The sequence below is a fragment of the Gymnoscopelus braueri genome (genome assembly GCF_963280865.1).
Source record: "Gymnoscopelus braueri genome assembly, chromosome: 7".
NCBI classification, from domain to species: Eukaryota; Metazoa; Chordata; class Actinopteri; order Myctophiformes; family Myctophidae; genus Gymnoscopelus; species Gymnoscopelus braueri.
Window position 1 is genome coordinate 33,999,817 of NC_137608.1, and position 20,630 is coordinate 34,020,446.

The 20,630-nt window shown below is 40.7% G+C and overlaps 1 protein-coding gene across 1 annotated transcript; it reads left to right on the plus strand.

The window, feature by feature from the left end:
* Positions 1-859: 859 nt before the first annotated feature.
* On the plus strand, positions 860-15,649 carry sfrp1a (secreted frizzled-related protein 1a). The gene is made up of 3 exons (XM_080432150.1): positions 860-1,646; positions 6,622-6,702; positions 14,103-15,649. Exons 1-3 carry the CDS (start codon positions 1,124-1,126, stop codon positions 14,426-14,428), a joined length of 930 nt encoding a protein of 309 aa, XP_080288276.1. The 5' UTR covers positions 860-1,123; the 3' UTR covers positions 14,429-15,649.
* Positions 15,650-20,630: the final 4,981 nt, after the last annotated feature.

The following is a 20,630-nucleotide window of genomic DNA, read 5'->3' on the forward strand; positions in this document are numbered from 1 at the left end:
TTATGAAAGGTGAACTGATAATGACTTGAAGTTAATGCCTCTGATGAAACTGCAATTTCCTCTTCTCCTGGACTGAAATAAAAAAGGTAGACATTCTGCAGAACACTTTGAGGTGAATGGTGGTCTCTGGTTGACACAGCTGTAAATTACATTAAGCTAAATACCTTTTTTAAGCTAACAAGATTATATCTGTGTGCTAAAGCACACTTGTTTTCTGCTGCTAGCATTTACAGGACAATTGCATACAAATTAATGGCAATTTGAATGGCGTGGTTTCACACCTTCTTTTGTCTTCACCAAACAGAGCAAGGCAGGAGATGGTCAATTTGCTTAAGCTTATGAGCTTCTAATTAGATTGAATATGTTGCTATAATTGTTATTGTTGTGTTCTGTCAGTTTCGCTGCTTGTAGCCTACCTGTAGGCTATGAGTGACTAATACATTCTTTAGATTTTTGACTGGATTTAATGAATGGTTCAAAATCTCACAACTAATGTACTCTGTAAATAAAATGCAGGTTTCCCCCCTCTCCTTTGCTTGAATTAGGCCTATAGGTCTGACATTGGTGATATAATTTAATTGAATGTTTTTATTTATTTTGCCACAGTCACCAAAAAAAAAGATTTTTTTTGTCACAACCATTTGTCATTTAGAGATTTTATTTTGGTTGAACGGTCAGGTCAGGTAGTTTGTTTTGACAAAGGAAGGGGAACAGAGTAATGAAGGGGGGCAGGGAGGTTGGTAATTGAGCACTTTGATTGACATAAGAGTGCCAAAAGGCACAGACGCTCTCCTCTGCGATTGGCCGAGGCGCGCTTTACAATCTCCCCTTGTTTCCAAGCAGGCAGCAGAGAGCAGCCAGCAGTAACAGTTATCCTCACAGAGCTGCAGGAGACGCACCAAGAGGAGAAGAGAGAGAGAGAGCAGAGCAGAGCAGCCTGCTGCTGTATGTGGACTAACTGAAACAAACCTTCTTTATCAGCTGGACTTTGCACAGATTCTTCTTTTTTTCATCTCAGGCAAGTTTGTTGGCATTTTAGTAGGCCTATATATCTTACATAGTGATTTTTTTGTATTTTTTGTCAACTCTGGTGACAAAAACTAAAACAAAAAAACAAACAATTATGAGGTCTTGTTCTGAACCTTCGTGGAGAATGATCCCCCTGGTCTTGACAGTGGCCCTGCTGTCAGTGTGCAAAGCCTCAGAGTACGAGTACCTGAGCTGGAAGTCGGACATGTACAACGGGGGGCGCAGCTACGGCAAGCCCCCCCAGTGCGTGGACATCCCCGAGGACCTGCGGCTCTGTCACAACGTGGGCTACAACCAGATGCTGCTGCCCAACCTCCTGGAGCACGAGACCATGGCGGAGGCCAAGCAGCAGGCCGGCAGCTGGGTGCCCCTCGTCCACAAGGCCTGTCACCCGGGCACCCAGGTGTTCCTCTGCTCGCTGTTCGCCCCCGTGTGCCTGGAGCGCCCCATCTACCCGTGCCGCTGGCTGTGCGAGGCGGTGAGGGACGGGTGCACCCCCATCATGGAGTCCTTTGGCTTCCCCTGGCCCGAGATGCTCACCTGCGACAAGTTCCCCCAGGACGACGTGTGCATTGCCATGACGGGGCCCAACGCAACGGAGGCCACCAAGCCAACAGGTAAGACTAGCAGTCATCATAACGCTGGCCTATGTATATTTTTTTTTAAAAACTGTGGTGGCACTAAGTACATGTACTCAAGTACTGTACTTAAGTACAATTTTGAGGTATTTGTGCTTTACTTGAGTGTATCCAATTTCCAATACTTTTACTTCTTCTCTGCAAATGTTGTACTTTTACACCATTACTATTATTTGACAATTTTAGTTACTAGTGTAGATTTAGCTGACTAAGAATATACACAACTTCAGCCCTTAAATCTACAAGCTCACGTGTCGCAGCTTGCAGATCTGCTATTTTCAAAGGATCTTTGTACATTCTTTAAAACTTGGAAACTTGTGAAATGGGACCTTCTGCATAATGAGTACTTTTACTTTTGGTACTTTAAGTACATTTTGATGCCAATATTTTCATACTTTTACTTAAGTCAATTTTGTATTCCTGACTTTTACTTGTAACAGAGTATTTCTACATTGCAGTTGATACTTTTACTTAAGTAAAAAAAATGGAGAACCTTTTCCACCACTGTAAAAAAAAAATCAGCTCATCTCCTGGTGTCATTCTTTCTTCCTTTTTCTTTCTTTCTTTCTTTCCTTCTTTCTTTCTTTCTTTCTTTCTTTCTTTCCCACTTAAAAAAAGTCCTTGTTTCCATGGTGATAGTTGCAAATGCACAGTGGGACATAGCAAGATTGTAATCTATTTTTAAAGTAAAAGAAACAAAACAAAAAAACAAATTATAATTTATAAGTAGCCTATTAGGCCAAGCCTTATCATGCGCCAACTCAGAAGTATTTATAGATTTACTGATTATGTATTGTCAAGGAAGAGTAGGCTACTTAACTGAGATAACAATAACAAATAGCCAGTACTTTTGCCACAGTGTAAGAATTGACACCCACACAGCTATGGGCCATGAGAATGTTGTTACAGAGGTTAAGGTTTGTTTGCAGATGCAAATCCCAACACAAACAAATCATGTCCAAACCTTTTGGGCGGAATGCACCCATGACCCCTTGAATTTGATCCCCCGTCCAAAAAGTCTTTATAATCACATTTGGAGTCGGCGTGTAAGTCCCATAGGCTCCGACCTCCGCATGGCGCATATATTAATGTGAATGGGCTAATGCCTACATCTGAAAAAATGGTTATGTTGTAATATAGAAAATGCTCAACAGATGGTAGTCATTTATTTCAAGGTGTTCTGTTGAGTTGGAGGACAATGCTGGGAGGCAGTCCAGCAAGCACAAAAGCAAATACCTGCATCTAATAACTCATTTTCATGCTGACCTGTTAATGGCCAATAAAAAAAAATGAAGGAACGATGAACTACACGCATAATTTTGAAACCAGATTGTGCAAATAATGACAGAGAGAGAAAGAGAATGGGGGGGGGGGCAGAGCGAGAGCAACATAAATGCAAGCCAGGGTGGATATGGCAGAGTAGAGCCAATAGATTCTAAATAATGCTTTCAAGGACTTTTTCTTTTACCCCCCACCCTTACAAATCACATTTCTTACTAATGGTTTCTTGGCTGGAGATTCCTGAACCCTGTTGGGATTTTGTGTCTCTCGATATGAAATGAAGCCTAAATTGAGTAGTCTCAGACACCTCACGCTGCATGAGGGAGCAGAACCTTAACACAGTCCAGGTTAAGTTGTGTTCCATTTCTGGGCCAGATTGGACAAATACCATGGCAACCGCTGAGAAATGCACAAAAACAACATGCCCGTGGAAGAACATACTTTGGGAATTCGAATTAGATTTCGCTGGAAAAACGCATGTTATTGTTCAACACTTGGGTGTTGTGTTTTAGAGCACAGCGTCAGTGTCTCTGGCAGCCCTCAGTGTCTCTCTGAGAGAGGTTTGTATTTGTTACCTTGGTGAGGTATACTGGAGCGGGAAGGGAAATTACAAGTTGCTTCGTTCATGCCTATAAATCAGGGGGACTTTCCATCATCCCCTTCAATATAAACTATGAAAGCATAACTCAAATTACAGAAATATCTCAAGACCTGAACACCGCATCCTAATCCATTTTGAACATAAACATCACAGTGATTGATGGCAACAGGTAGAGAGGTCTCCTTCTGCAGTAGCACTGCTATTACACAGCAGTTACTGTATCTGAGGCATTGCAGTAAGGCAGGTCTGCAGGATGTCTAAGCAGTGGTTCTCAAACTTTTTCATGTTAAGGACCCCCAACTTGACACTTATTAGCCCGCGGACCCCCATTTGAAAAGATATGCCAGGGACCCCCATACGAGGAGATTTTTTCCGGCTCTAGCAGTGATTCTCAACCATTTTAATTAGGCTACGGACCCCCATTTAATGGCATTTCTATCTCCGGGACCCCAATTCATATTGTAAAATCAATGTTAATTTAACTCTGAGAGTGTACAAATGGAACCAAATGGACCCGTTAGGGTCCATTTGGTTCCATTTGTACACTCTCAGAGTTACACACCCATAAGGGTCCATTTGGTTCCTACTATCCATCATTTAGCTGGGGACTCCCCTGGAACTCCCTCAAGGACCCCTGGGGGTCCCCGGACCCCACTTTGAGAACCAATGGTCTAAGCATGGGAGGTGGAGAGGTGAAGAGTCGAGTGGTAGCAGTGCTGGTATAGAGGCTGACTGACACGGAGGTATGGACGGGGGGGCCCGATTTCCTGAGAAAAAAAGGCCCCTTTTCTGGAGGCATGCATGGGGACCACACAGGGATCCCATGGCCCCCAGACGTCACCTGTTATCATTCGTTGTCAGTCGCCAGTGATAAATAAACTGTTTGCACCCCCGACCCAGCAGGACACACAGCCTTTGGGGTTGTTTAAAGCCTCTCTCAGAGGGGAGGCATCTCCCATCTGCTGAGTGAATGTGAGAGGTTTTTTGTTTTTGTTTTCCTTTTTCAATTCACAAACTTTGATTAAGCTGCTGAATATTCCTTTAAGGGTGTAGAGATGCAAGTGATAGCTCCTTTGTATGATTAAATGAGGCTTAAATGACCATATATACCGACGGTCTGGCATGTGTAGCCCATTCACTATGACTCACCGTATACTGTATTTGACATTACTGCTGCAGAGCATTTTCCATATCGTAGTTTGTCTGATTTTAGAGGAAGCGATTGGATTCCAGTCATTTCAGTACGATATGAAAATAGACTTGCAGATACCAAATTGAAGGGAAAAAAAGACAAGAATCAATCTGCACAGTAAATCCACTGTGTTAAGTGTGTTCATACACTCTCAGAGAGTTAGATTGACACTGAGGATTTTACTGCGTGATCGCGCTAATGGATGCTAACAGAAGTAGGCAAACAGTGCTGACCACTGGGCTGCTGAAATAGACTGGTGATAATTGGTTTAAATGGGAAACGAAAAGGGAGAAGTGGACCCTCTCTCAACTCCTCAACAGTGTTTGTTTTCACAAGCTCTTTACACCTGGGTGTTACTTTCACAAGCTTTTGTCAAACACATGTAATGGACAGGACAACTGGCAAGCATAGCAGAACACAGAGTAGGCTAATGTAGACTTAAGGTTCTTAGTTTTTAGTTTTGTTATTTAGATAGTTGTTGCTATAGTTGCTTAAAATGTCTCAATCTCAATGTCTATGGAATTTGTTATTCTTCTTATGGATCCAAGTTTGCTAAGCAAGCTCAGCTGTTTTGGCGTAGAAGAATCAATCACTGCAAGTAGAAAAAAAGTCATATGAAATCATGAAATATTCACGGATATGCCTCTAGACCAAACCTCTTTTTTGGCAAAAACACATTTTGGCTCGTTGACCATAGTCAGAGTCAACCATTACTGTAATTGAAATGTCATAACATTCTAGAGATAGAATATTGCCATCGATAGGTTCTGCTTTTCCTCCAAGATTGTAAGCATTTATTCCTTTTCCTGGTGCATTCTGGGAAGACGCCATTTCTGACCATGGTTAATAAATCGCATCTCAGGAAACACTAAGTAATGTGCATATTTATAATAAACAGTATGAGTATAGATGCTTTTACTTTATGGCCTGATACATTGCATTACAATGCACAGATGGCGTACATTTCTTAAATCTAAGAATGGGTGACAAATTAGCTGCGGGCTTGGAGATCTTAAACTCTGTAGTGACATAATAATGTAAGTGTCGCCAAGTTGGCAAGGTTGCAGTCTCACTGTGCCAAAGTATCAGGGGCCCCTTTAATGTATAGATCTCAGAGAAACTGGCTTGTGAGCAGAAGGTCACTGGTTCAAATCCCATACTGGCTGGGAAAGTCCTGGCTGGGAAAGTAAATGAGAATTGCCGTACTCTCCCTCAGCAATTACCAATGAGGTGCCTTTGAGCAACGCATTTTATCCCTCAATAGCTTTAGGGGAGCACCACTTAATGGACCAACAGTAAGTTTGTACTAGACAGCTCCCAGGAGCGAATATGATTTAAGTGCACTGCTTCAAAAGTGAACCTTTCCCTGGACAAATGAAGCAGCCTAATCCATGGACAAATTATAGGCAAACGTTCCCTGGAAAAACAATGCAATCCTTAAGTTACAGTGTCCCTATAGTCTTGAATAATTATAAGACTGTCTATCTCAGTGTAGGTGGATGCAGTTTTTACTGCAGCGCCTAGTTACAGCCGGCTATAAAAGCTGTGGACATTCCTGACTGAGGTCAGGTCATCAGGGTTCTGACCAGCTTCTCAGAGCACAGAACTAAGAGTTTTACTGTCAAAGACACAAGATAATATCTCCACACAGACAGGGGGGGGGGGTGTATTGCATGAAGGATTGGAAAGTGGGAAACATGGGCTGGGTTGTTTTAAGTGCTTTTGTACCTGAGATGATTTCAGTTTCTTTTCTAAAGGAGACATTACAGTTTTTCAGCCGCTATTCCGAATCCCTTTAGTTGTTTTAGATGTGAGTGTGATATCCGGCCAATTTTCTGTCTGTGCTATTAACTACAAAACTCTGCCCCCCCCCCCCCCAGGTTATTCACCCATCTGCCCTCCATGTGACAATGAAATGAAAACAGACGCCATGATGGAGCACATGTGTGCCAGTGAGTTTGGTAAGTACCCTACCCACACCCACCCACCCACCCACCCACCCACCCACCCCCACACACACACACACACACACACACACACACACACACACACACACACACACACACACACACACACACACACACACACACACACACACACACACACACACACATGTTGCATATAGTACATGCACTCACACAAAGTGTCATGCACAAAGCATGCAAAGACATGTCCCACTCCATTCTACTAATCACTTGAATTTCATTGGTCAACACTTGGTATCCCATTATAGATTTACAAAAACAAAACACACGCACGCACACGCACGCACACGCACACACACACACACACACACACACACACACACACACACACACACACACACACACACACACACACACACACACACACACACACACACACGCACACACACACACACGCACAAAAGCTCTCGTACGCAGTAGCATGACTGTACATCAGCCATGCACCCCTCCCATCTTAAATCTTCAAAGTGATTATGGTCTTTACACAAACACGCTTAAAGCATTTAAGCATCAATGTTATTCTTTGGGTGTGCTTATGTGACCACACATGAATTCTTCGATTCCAGTTAAGCTAAAAAAGCTTTCATTTGTTTTCATGCCTATGATGATCAGCAGCTCATTGTATACAGCACAGCCCTTCTTTGTATTTCTCTTTAAAAGTGGGGCCCTCAGTGAGATCAATGAGGCTAATCTGTTTTTACTGCAGAAAAAAATCCCCATAAGTTTGCATAAAGGTAAGTGGGGAGAAAGAAAAGGCATAGATCTAGACACCCTAAACATGGCAGGTTTTTAAGTTTTTAACCCTTGAACTGAAGTCACGGTTCATATGCGCTTGTTAAACAATAATATTCTCTAACTAATGAATTGGGGTCACTAAAGAGGGGCCCTAAAACCTTTATGTAGCGGGGGCTTTTGTAGCTGTAAAATAGGATGTTTGGTCTACGGTCTAGTCTGCCTGTAGCTTCAAGAATGCCTTTGCCTTCGGTTTACTTCCAGTGGTCCACGGCTGGGGGTCAGTTCACTCTCAGTTCAAATAGCTTGACTTGTAAAATGAAACAGCTCTTCATTGGTTAATGATGGGACGTTCAGTTTGAACTATTTCATTCAGCGTAGCATAAATTAACTTTAAGGATTAACTTTTTTTGATTAGAAGAAATTAGAAGAATTTTCAAAGAAGAACAAAGAAAGACCCATTTTAAATCAATCTCTCAATTGTTTTGATTTGAAAGTAAACGGACCTGAACAGCCCAGTTAATGGGTTTGGCAACATTTGTCATTTGATCACTGCTGGCAGATTTGGCTTCTACCCGCAAAGATTACATGGCAAATGTTGCCTTATTATTTGTCATGGCTTTCGAAGGGTGATAAACCTTGCTCTAGTTATAAAGTACTATAATCCAAGGGAAAAGACAAAACCCACTGATGTTACGGTTGAGGTTTTGATATATGCATGTTTTGCGCATGTTTTCAGGATGTCGGGCTCCATTTTTTTATTTGTTCGCTGGGCTCCAAACCTCCGGCAGTTCCAAAACTGAATTCCAAATGCCAGGGAAACATGGACTATGGTGTATTGGAAACAGACTTTTTTCCAGTTCTCAGGAAAGTTAAAAGTTGTATTTATTTAACGAATTGCCCTGTTGTTTACGCTGTGGTGATGGGACTTGCTTGTCATAAGCCTCTTAACGCTTGACATCTGACAATACACAGATTGCCCCAGCATGGGGACTAACAATGGTTTTTGGACAAAGCTCATGCCACTGACATCCTCACAGGTTATAACCCACAAGGGACAAGCCTTCCAAGGAATGCAGTAAACAGTTCGATGAGATAAATATGGATTATGACTTTCTTTCGGAGTGTAAACAAGCAATACATATGTCGGCAAAGTATTTAGATTCTTGGGCTTGTACTTGGGCTTTTTGAGATTTTGTCCGAGGATAAAACTGTGACGGAACTGACCATGACTGAAGCAGACTGCAACATTAAGAGTTAATGTCTGTGTCGAGAAAAATATGTGCTGTGCAAATACAAAAATCTCAAGATCAGTTTTTATCCTCCCAACAAAGGATTAGGGCACTGTGCTCATTGTGATTTCATTATGCTAGTGCAGGCTTGACTAAGAATGGGCAACAGTGTTTGGCACATTTAGGAGCCCAAAACCCACACAGAAGGGCCGGCCTGTTTTGTTATGTTGATGGTTATAATACCTTTTTGGCTTTTATCATTTATAACAGTGGCACAGACTGAGGCTCTATGTTCAAACTAATCTTCATCTTCACAGTTGAAGAAAACCACAGGGAGAATCAGTGACTTGGTATTTATTAATCTGTGTGGACCAATCATGTGTAAAATATGCCTTTCTGGCAACACACTGGCATTTTTGTCCACTGAAAACTTCAATTCCTGGAAGCATCTTATTGCGAAAAAGTCTGTTCTCGTTTAAGTTAGAGGTTAAGTGTCAAGTTGTTTTTTTGTTATAATGTGTGCTTTTGTTTGAAGTCCTACAAAGTTGCATCCCTTCTCCACACACGTTTTGTGACTTAATCTAGTTTTAACCGGAAAATGCAGAGGCACGGCAGCTTTTGATTAGAGGTGGTTGGATAGGTGTTGCATAAAGTAGGACAGAATTGTACCCTCAAAAGTGTACAATACTCATCCCCTCTAAATAAAGGAAGTGTAATTAAATACATAATATAATAAACAGCAAACAAATAAACCTGTAAATTAAAAAAATGTATACGTAGTATTTAAACCAGATTAAAGAAATGACTGTCTTTGCTCCAGAATATGAATGTGTATAAACAAAGTATGATACAGTTAAAATTGTGCGCAGCAATACAATGTGAGCAAAATGGCTGTTGCTTTTGCTTCCGTCTTCTTTTTTATGATTACGTACTTACAGTGGAATAAAGCATTAGCAAAGTATTACTGTAATTTGCAATAGTTCAATGTCTGGGTTCCTCTGGGAGATGACTAAAGACTCTCCCTAGCTTCTTTAGAGAGCCCCCCTCCCCCTTGCCTTTGCCTGTGAGTGGTTTACGGTACATACCACTCAACACTTTGTTCCCACCCCCAATTTATCTCTGTGCTTAAGGTTTTTATGGCACCTCATTTTCACAAAACACCAGAGCCCTTCAGGTAAATCTCTACTGACAGCTAACTTTGTTGTTGTTGCCAAACGGCTCCATCCCCATGCCCCATAGAGTAAACAGAGTAAACAGCACAGTGGGCCTGAAACTAGAGCAGGACTGATCACCTTGGTTTATCGGATCAGACTGTGTTCTGTGAGGTTGTGAACAGGCCTGGCGTGTGTGCCCCCCCCCCCACCCCTCCACCCCCTTACTGCTGGGGTTTATAACACCCTTGGAGCTTTGGGCCGGTGGTGTGGGTCATCCCCTCTAACCTGACAAAGGAAACCCAGGTCAGGGGTCAGGGACAAAAAAAAAAGTTAAAGTGGAATTGCGTCGAGATAGACGTCCTTGTTTTTTTTTAATTCTGGTAAAGGCAGCACTGTGATGTCATTGAATGATGATTGAAAGAGCATTTCATGGTCACGTCCGTGAATGGTATTTTTCCTGTTTTAAACATCACAACTTTTTTCATAATTCCATACATTAAATTGTTTTCATGGTGGTGCATGGCGCACATATTTGCATGGCTTCACACTACATCGTGTGGCACTGAAACAGAGTTTTCTTGCATACCGTACTGTACAAGGACAAGATTCAGACCTCACATACAGTGAAGGGACCTACCCGGGGGGTTGGGTGGAGGGCAGTCATTAAATGATAATAGCTATTATTATTATTTCAAAATAGTTAGACTCTCATGACAATTATAGTTATGCGGGCCACATTTTCAAAACACAGGCCCCAGAATGTACAGTATTTCAGTAATGCAGTAATGCAGAAAAAGAGGATATAATTAAGTACCTGCACACTGGATACTCGCTGCATTTCAACTATCCTGTGCGTGAATATTTTCTCTTTTTCTATATTGTCTGCACTGTGCCAATCACCTGCATGGGAACTACATACACTACATTTTGGAACTCAGTAATGGACAAAAATAACACGTTCCACTATATATTCCCAGCCAAGAATCTCACCTTTTCCTCCTTCAACAGTGTTAATTATTCATGCAACATATACTGGTCACTGTACAATTTGGCCAAGGTGGAGATTACTGCAAACAGCACAAGGTGCAAAGAAAGTTCAACATTAAGGAGTCTAGGGATTATAAAGCATGGCGGATTTATCCAGATGAAGTATTTTTCAGGGGTGGCCTGGGGCCTCTCTTTTATGAATCACTAATTATAAGTGCTGCCCATTTTGATCTGTTTGAACACTAAGCCTCCTCATTCTGACTGATCCAGGGACCAGAGAGCAGAGAGGGGATAATCCTTACCATGCGCACTGTTAATACTGGGAAAAACAGCGCTGTTCACTTTAATTGGCAATGGGAAGATGCATGGGTGAGGGAGCAGATGAACTATAGCACCCAGTCCTTTTATTTGTTTTAGATTGGGTCAGTAACATTTCACTGTACAATAGATCAACTAAAGCACTGAATGTGCTTTAACCCTTTTACCGGGAAAGAATCTGTGCTATTCAAAAATAGCAGATATACAAGCTCATGGTGCGGCACCGAGTTCTGTGCTAGTTCTTCTGCTATTTAAAAAAAATCGTGAAAATGTGTGCAAATCTTTGAATATATATATATTTTTAAAGAAAACATTTGTACCTCAAATCTTTACTTCTGGAGATTCTACAAATGTCTTCTAAATCCTAACAGTTTTCCTTATATTACTATATCAGTGGTTCTCAAACTTGTCATGGAGCTCCAAAATTATATGTATTTGGCCGCGGACCCCCCATCTGAAAATATTATGTTCCAAGGACCCCCAGAAGCAAAGATTTGAGTTAATATTATTGAAAAAATATATATATGTATATTCAAAGATTTGCGCAAAATGTTTAAATAGCAGATCTACAAGCTCATAGTGCTATGAGCTTGTATATCTGCTATTTTTTAATAGCCATTTTTTAATAGCCAAACCCATTAAAACCGTTCCTGGTTTTAATGGGTTAAGTGAGTGAGCAGGAACCTCCCCATTGTCAGTAGACATTCTTGAAACACTAGCTAGCCCAACATGAACAGAACTGACGTTCACCATAAGGTAATGTCCTGCACTGTGTATAGCTCACAAGACATTATCTTTGATGTTGATCTGCGCCTCCTCTTTTGGATCCAATGCAGTGGATTTGAAGTACCATGTCACAAGGTCAGCTCTTATCCTGCAGATATATGCTGGAAATAAAGAGATAATGTGCAATAGAGGAAGATGTATGCAGGGAGAGAGATTTGGACCACCACTGGGGCTGACTCGTGTTCTGATTCTTAACTCATTCAGTGCCACTGGACGTCTAAGACGTCCGTTAATATAAGCCCTGAGTGCCACTGGACGTCTAAGACGTCCAAAATAAATAAATAAATAAGCCGGGCACTGATTAAAAGGTAAACCAGGGGAAACAAGGAGATTAAAAAAAAGTTTAATAGAGTTTAATGAAAGATCGGGTATCCATGGTTTAAATCAGAGTGAGATTTGGAGATCAATTGGTGGCTCTGGGATATAGGGAGGCTCTCCTGTAACTGAAAGATGTTGTTTTCAAAGTATGTGTTGTGCATCGCATTTGTCTTCACTTTCATTGGCAGTATAGAAGTCAGGGTGTGGATTTGTGACCAGATGAAGAAATCTGGGTAAAATGCATGAGTAATGCTCCCGGCCCCTTTCAACAGCTACTGCTGCTGAAGTGTCCTTGAGCAAGACACTTACAGTAAATGTTCCAGTGGAGCTGCTTAGTCACAGACAGGAATATGTATGTCTATGCTTGCGGGGGGATTAGAGCTGCTCAATGGATACCAGTACAGTACATGAGTCTAGTTGTAAATGAGTGTGACTGCAAGAATGTGCATACATGAAAGAGTGAAGCAGGCCAGTGCTGAAAAAAAAAGAGTGTGCATGCTCAGCAAGCCCTTCACTGGAAGGAACGAACAATGGTTTAAAAAAAAAACTAAATAGTTAAAGGAGAATATTGATGGATTTCTTTCACATTCCAGTCAGTCCTCATGACATAAAGAGATGTCTTTGTCATCCCCCGACCCTCAGCCATCCCTCATTCCTTTACTGAATTACAGTACTTAACCATATCTTCTCTTCCCTAAGGAGAGAATGCTCAGATTTGTCACTGATAGCTAATAGAAACCAAACATTCCCCCCCCCCCCCCCCCTTTTATCCAGAACGGAGAGTATAGGCACTGTTCTCTCGTTAGGTTTTTATTAACTGAGACAGATACTGTGAAAGTTGAGAAGGAGAGAAAGCAGCATACAGGAAAGCACTGGCGGGATTCAATCCTTGGCTAGTGCCTGATGGGCTCCATGGGTTCAGTCAGAGATGTGTGTGCTGCACAATCACTGGCCAGACACTTTTCAGCCTTTTGGCTAACATGTTTACACAGAGGGATTATAGAACTGGTACTTTTAAATCATGCAATATTAAGCAGTACGCCTTTAGTTGAAGGTAAACCATGCTGGATAGAGCCGGAGCAGACAGTTTGGCCACTTCAACAAAACACAGTCACACGCTTCACAGCAGCTGGTCAAATGAACTGATAAGTCCTTGTGTGGGTGGGCCCATCAGCTGTCCGTCAGCAGCACAGCATTCTGGCTGTGGTGCTGTTGGGTGGGCCGGAGCAGTGTTTCTCAAACAGTGGGTCGGGACACATTTTTGGGTCGTGGACCCATTCTTATGGGTCGTGAGTAAATATAGTATTTTTTTCATTTCCTCAATCAATTTTGTAAATTATTTAAAAAGATGAAAAAAATCTGAAAGAAACAAAATGTCTAACATTTTTCAAAAGATTAATACATTTAAAAAGAAAATCCATGAGTCCATGAATACATTTTCTTTTGTGTCTTTTTCTGCCTTTATTGATAGTAGATGGGGAGAGAGAGATGGGGAGTGACGCGCAGGTCGTCGGAATCGGGATTCGAACATTGCAGCCTAGGTGCCCGGACCGCAAGATCCGGGCCAAAATAAAAAGTAGATCTACAAGCTCACAACGGGTCGCATCGCAACGCGCTGTGAGCTTGTAGATCAGCTATTTTCACTCATTTGGGTCCCGGGGAGACATCATTTCTCTTTTGGGTCTCAAGCTAAAACGTTTGGGAAGCACTGGACTGGAGGTTGGGGGGGGTCCACTTGGACTGGAGGTTCTACATTAACTTCTTGGCCGAGTCCAATATTTACCTCACACAGAACACATGTGGTTTTGGTTTTAAACGTCTTCTTTCTCATTCTCCTTCCTGGTTACAGCTTTCAGGGCCAAGATCAAGGAGGTGAAGCGCGAGAACGACGACCGCAAGGTGATCCTGCAGAAGAGGAAGAAGATGCTGAAGACGGGGAACCTGAAAAAGAAGGATCTGAAGAAGCTGGTTCTGTACTTGAAGAACGGAGCGGACTGCCCCTGCCAGCAGCTGGACAACCTGGGCAACCAGTACCTCATCATGGGTCGCAAGGTGGACAAGCAGTACCTCCTCACAGGCATCCACAAGTGGGACAAGTCCAGCAAAGAGTTCAAAAAAGCCATCAAGAAACTCAAGACCTACAAGTGCCCCGCCTTTGAGAATGTCTTCAAATAATCCATCCCGTTTGTTTGCATCTCGTCCTACATAAGAACTTGCACAAACCAGAAAAAAAAACTGTCCCTTTCGCTTTCTATTGTTTTGTTTATATATCTATATACCTTGGTATATTTTACAGATATACATAGACATTTTCAATGTTTTTGTTTATGTTTGAACGGGGTGGTCTATGAAAACACACTTTTATAGGGTTGGGATTCTTTTTTTTTTTCTTTAAAGAAAGGACATTGTAGTAAAGAGCCCTCATCACTGAAATAATTTCCACTATATGTATGTAGATACTTGTGTTAGACCCTCTCAGCTCAAAGAATGTGCTATATACCTGTAAAGGTATCCATGATAGTGTCTGACATTTTGCTGAAATCAAACATTTTATGAACTTCCACTTGCTCTGATCATATTAAAATAGAGTCATTAGGATCAGTTATGTAATTTAGAACCATGTGATCAACGATGAGTTAGAAAACTGAATTGACAGTTGCTGGTATTCATTTTTAGCTTTAAAAGCCACACTGTAGAGACCTACAGTTCCAAATGGTATCATTGTTGAATAACTTATTGACAGTAGTTTGATAGAGTGTTTGCCTCACCTCATTGTCTCTCGAATTAATGACTTCACTACCATGGATTGTAATTGTGAAACTCATTTTCAGTCATTCTGACCCATATATTTCTTATATTTTTTACTTGAAAAATATATAACAGCCAATCTATAACTGCTCATTGGGGTCTAAAAAAATGTTCAGTGGTGTTGTACTGCGTAGGCCTATCCTGTTTAAAACACTATGTGATTGTGTTATGCATCAACAGTATAACACATAGACAACAACAGTTCATAACAGAACTATAACACACTTTGCCAGAACAGATATTGTATAGTCTTACATGATGTAGGTAGCCAGTTGGATTGTGTCCTAATGTGTGTGTTTGTTTGTTTGTTTGTTTGTTTGTTTGGTTGGTTGGTCTTTCTAAATACAGTTTAAATGCAGTAACCTCTATTCATCAATGATAACATTCACTCATTCGTATGAACAAATCTGTCCATAGCCTCACATTCATAAAAGTGTAACAAATATCAAAGTGCAAAGAATGCCAAATCTATATTTTAGATATTGTTCTTGGTGTTGTTGGTTCCTTTTAGCACTATTTTGAATGTCAGCAGTGCATTGCTGCTTATTATTGTGTACATACAAATTTTACATAAATATGGAAAAAAGAGGGGTGGTGTCTTGAATATTACTTAGTTTTCTTTGAGTGTTTCACATTGTCTCCTACTTATACACACACACACAGCATATGCCATATGCTGTCAAATCTAGTGTTAACTAACTTTTGAGAGTGTAAAAAGTTATGTTTTTATCACTTTCTATGAAGACACAAAGTACTTATACTTATAATCCATTTAAATCTGCTTATATAGCTTGAGGAACCGAATAGAACATGGCACCACTTCTCCATTGAACTCAATGGACTCTGCCACCCCGTTCTTTTCTGTCTCCCTATAACTTTGAATGGTGTCCTCAAGCTCGATATAAGACTATAGGCCTAACTACAGTTATAACACATTATAAAGCAAAGTATAATGCTGTAAAGGTCAAGTATAATCCTCCTCCCAGCATCTGGTTAGTCCAGACTCACACCACATGAGACCAGACAGGTTGTAGGTTGTGTACAAGCTGCCCCGGCACGTCGTCAAGCCCAACCAACTCCTGTTAACGTGTATGTGATATTCTGCTCCCAAGTTGCTCACACTATACTGGCAACGCAAGACAGGTCAAGTATCACAATACTTCATAAATGTTGGACACTCACTGACATTTTCTTTGCAGGTATCATAGTGTATTATAATTCTCATAGGTGTAATACATTATAATGTCATAATGCATCATAATCACTGTTATAATACATTATGGGTCCATGAAGGAATTGCATGTGGTCCCTGATCATGCATTTAGAAATGTAGGAAAGTGAAGATTGTATTTTATTGTTTCCGCCAGGCCGAAAGGCATGGCCGAGACTATGTTTTGCACCCTGTCCGTTCGTCCGTGTGTGTGTCCGTCTGTCTGTGAGCAGCTAATCTCCGGGCACTGTTGGCACTGTTGCTGCAAAACTGTGCACACACATTGGATGCCAAAGCCGAACTCCTGCCCCAAATTTTTCAGATTGGCCTGTTATAGCGCCACCAGGAGGCAATTTTTTTTGTCCAAACATCACGCAAATCGGTACACAGTATCTCTATAGTCATGTGATCAACACAGATCTGCCCGATTTTCCATATTCCATCCTGATTGACTTCCAAAGTTTCCAGGATTGGTTTGTTTTGAACAAAATGCCTCAAATCATGAATGCAGCATGGGATTTCCGTGAAATGTTGCACGCCTATTCCCACTAGGCAGAGGAAGAAATGTCACTTTGAAATTTTAAAATCAGCCTCATGATGGCCGATTCGTGTTTTTACCTATAACTGCACCGATCTGCGTGACACTTTGCACGCACACTCCCTAGAGGCCAAGGAAAAACCTTTGCCCTTCATTTTAGACATCTGCCTTTTAGAGCACCACCAGGAGGCTGATTTGTGCAAAACACATTTTTTTATATTACTCCCACAGATTCTGTCCAAAAATCACGCAAATCTGTACACAGTATCTCTATAGTCATGTGATCAAGACAGATGTGTCTGATATTTCATATCCCATCCTAATTGGCTTCCAAAGTTTGCAGGAGAGTTTTGAACAAAATGCCTCAAATCATGAGCGCAATTTCCTTTAAATTTTGCACACAAATCCCACTAGGCCGAGGAAGAAATGCCACCCTTTTCACATTGGCCTGTTATAGCGCCACCAATAGGTATAATTTAGCAAAACCCATTTTTGGAACAAAATGCCTCAAATCATGAATGCAGTGTCCGATTGCCGTGAAAGGCCTAAGAAGAAATGGCACCCTTTTCACATTGGCCTATTATAGCGCCACCAGCAGGCCACAATAACCTACCTGACCTGGCGGAGACCTGTGCTCCGAGGATCACTTTTTCAAGTTTTAATTGTTTTCCACTAGTTGAGATACAGTGCACTAAATGACCTGGTGACTATGATGCATCAATGTTGTAATTTACTGGGGAGTTGGAGGTGAAGAGATTCCACAGAAAAAGGGAGTTTGAATCTCAAGAAGGGGAAGTGTACCAGATTGCCTGCGTGGTAGAGTCATCATTATTAGGACATAAATATCACATGACTGTGCTTGTGTGTGCTCGGCGCTCATACAATCAGTATATCAGTTAGCATGAGTTTAATATGGAAGGTTGGATAAAAGAGAACTGAATTAGGGTAACGTGAGATAGGAATAGTTCAGTGGTTCTCATGACCGTTAAGGGCTTGATATGATTTGTTGCGCATAGTATCGTCCAACAAATTATTCAATATCAAGCTCAATTTCAAGCTTTTCCCCTACACCACGCCTCTTTCGTTTTTTTGTTTGTTTTTTACATTTGATGGACTTTGAAGGACTCATGAAATATGATTTAAACATATAACAAAGGTATTTTATTTATTTCCATTTTACAACATTTTCCCATGGACCATCTGCAGACCTAATTATACCATGGACCACACATTGGTTGAGAAACAGTGGGATGCATAGACATGGGATGCATAACCAGTGCCATGCATACTGAGCACTATAACCATAACTATAACTATATCGTTCACCATTTTATTTTATAGTTGGTGTGAACTCTGCCATCCACTTGACTTAGAACGATTTTTAAAACTATGTTTTATAGTTATAGTTATGCTCAGTGTGAATGGCCCTTTATGCATCCTCTTAGCCCATATAAATGGTAAATGGTGCTAAAGCGCTTTGATCCAAAGCGCTTTACATATTGTGCATTACATTCACCCATTCACACACACATTCACACACCGATGGCGGAGGAAACCATGCAAGGCACAAACCTGCTCATCGGGAGCAATTAGGGGTTCTTGCTCAAGGACACTTCGACACTAACTCTGGGGGAGCCAGGGATCGAACTGGGAACCTTGCGGTTTCCAGTTCACTCTACACCCGGCCACTCCACTCTACCCCTGAGCCACTGCCGCCCAACACAACAGTGGTCCCCATGTTGATTCTTAGTCAGAGTGGTGGTCACAATCAGTTGAAAACCCCTGCATTATAATGTGATTATAAGTCACTATAAGTGGTCACTGGGTGCTTAAATTAAGGTAAGGATATTCTTAGAGGTGTCGGCAGAAATGTTTTGTGTTTCTTGCATAGATTCATTTATCTTTCACTTTATTTAAAGCACCAAATGACCACTTATAGTTACTTATAATCACAATATAATGCATTGTTATAGTGATTATAATGCATTATAGAATTATTATAATGTATTGCAACTATAAGATTTATAATAAAAAAAGAAAATATGAGTGTGACCAGCAATTATGAATTATTATGATACCTTACCTTGTACATCATTATAAAATGCTTTATAAATATAAACATAAATTATGATTATTATTATAAACCATTATGAGTACTTATGAGTGTACAGCGTAAAAACTAATTTTATAATGCATTATAGACATCATAGAAAAGTGTTTTTCTTTTTTTCATAGAGGTACCTTTAGCAAGGATTTTACACAATGAAAGCCTTCATCATACCATGCAGACTGTTGCCCAGACATTTTTTTGTGGCAGTTTAGACAATAAAAAAAACTGCCTTGGAAAGGCATTGGGGTGTCTTATAATTCTGTAAACCTTTATTTCACGCTTTGCTTATGATGATGTGTGCTCGTCTGGTGCAATAAAAGCAAAACACAGAATTTCCTGCCAATAGCCTGCGTGAGTTCACACTAGGCACTATGCATCATTCCATATGAGCCTGTGATGTCAGGCCAAATGAACTATCTTGTGAGTCAATTTCACACATCTCATTTTTTTTTCACATAAAGGGTCTCTCATGCGTGCATGCTTTAATTCTCTCCTCTCTGACCATGTTGTTCAAGCGATCCAAATTCCTGTCCGGATGTCTTAAAGGATTCCTTAAAGGCTCATTGTGGTTTCATGGACTATTGGTAGCCTGGTATGCTGTGTCTGAACACTAATCCCGAGATATACATCATTAACAGCCCATGCTGATATAGCGAACTTTACTGCTTTCTCAACCAAGGGCCAAATGTGTCTGATCAGTTGTCAGATATAAAATGATGATGTTTGCGTAAAGATTTTGCTGATGGATATCATTTCCATGCTCAACATGATTTTTTCCCCAAGTCATTTCAGCCGCTTATGTCAACAATAACATGCAAATGTACACTCCTACGTAGGATAGGAGGTTTTAGGATATCAAAACATACTTGTGAGGACAGGTTAGCCAGCTCACGTTTCCCTTTTACAATAACATACGTTTTTGGGAAACACAATTTGAATTCTACTCAACCATAAATATTTCTTTATTCAAATTGATCATGTCAGTATGAGGAGGAAAAACAACAAAACAATAAAACATTTAGCTGTTTCTGCCAATAAAAAAGGGCTAGTTAAAAAACCAGATAGTATCAAATAGTCCAGCGTCTTACCCATCTGGTTCCAGTAATCCAGGCTTTGGTATTTCAAAATACATCTCAGATGTGGACTGCACTTTCTTTCTAATCATTCATTCAATTGTCTTCAAAAAATAAAACTTGGGGACAGAGGACAGCTTTGTCTTAAGCGATGAACCGTTAAAGAAATGCAAAATCTCATTTGAAATGATTGGGGCACCAAAATCTATAAAAGTCCACCCGAGGAAAGAAGAAAGGATCTCGTCCATTATTATATGCTCACTGTTATACGCAGAGTGAAAGCCAGTTATTCTTTTACCACTGTGAAGTCATATACCATGGATCACCACCATCCATTGACAGTTATTATGTGCGTAGAGCCTGCTTTTCTACTGAACCCATAACTGTGCTGTTGAAAACCAATATCACCATCTCACTGTAACTCATTGTTTCGCCGGTTATTCAAGCTAACCATAAAGGACCTAATTCACCACGATGCTAAATTATACAAATTATAACAGGTAACGCTTTATATTATGGATCTTGTATTAAGCATATTATAAGGGCCTTATAGCAATAGCAAGTTACTTGTTAACATAATTATGAGTTAAAAAGACTATATATACTAATAATAGCATCATTAACACATTTATTGTTAG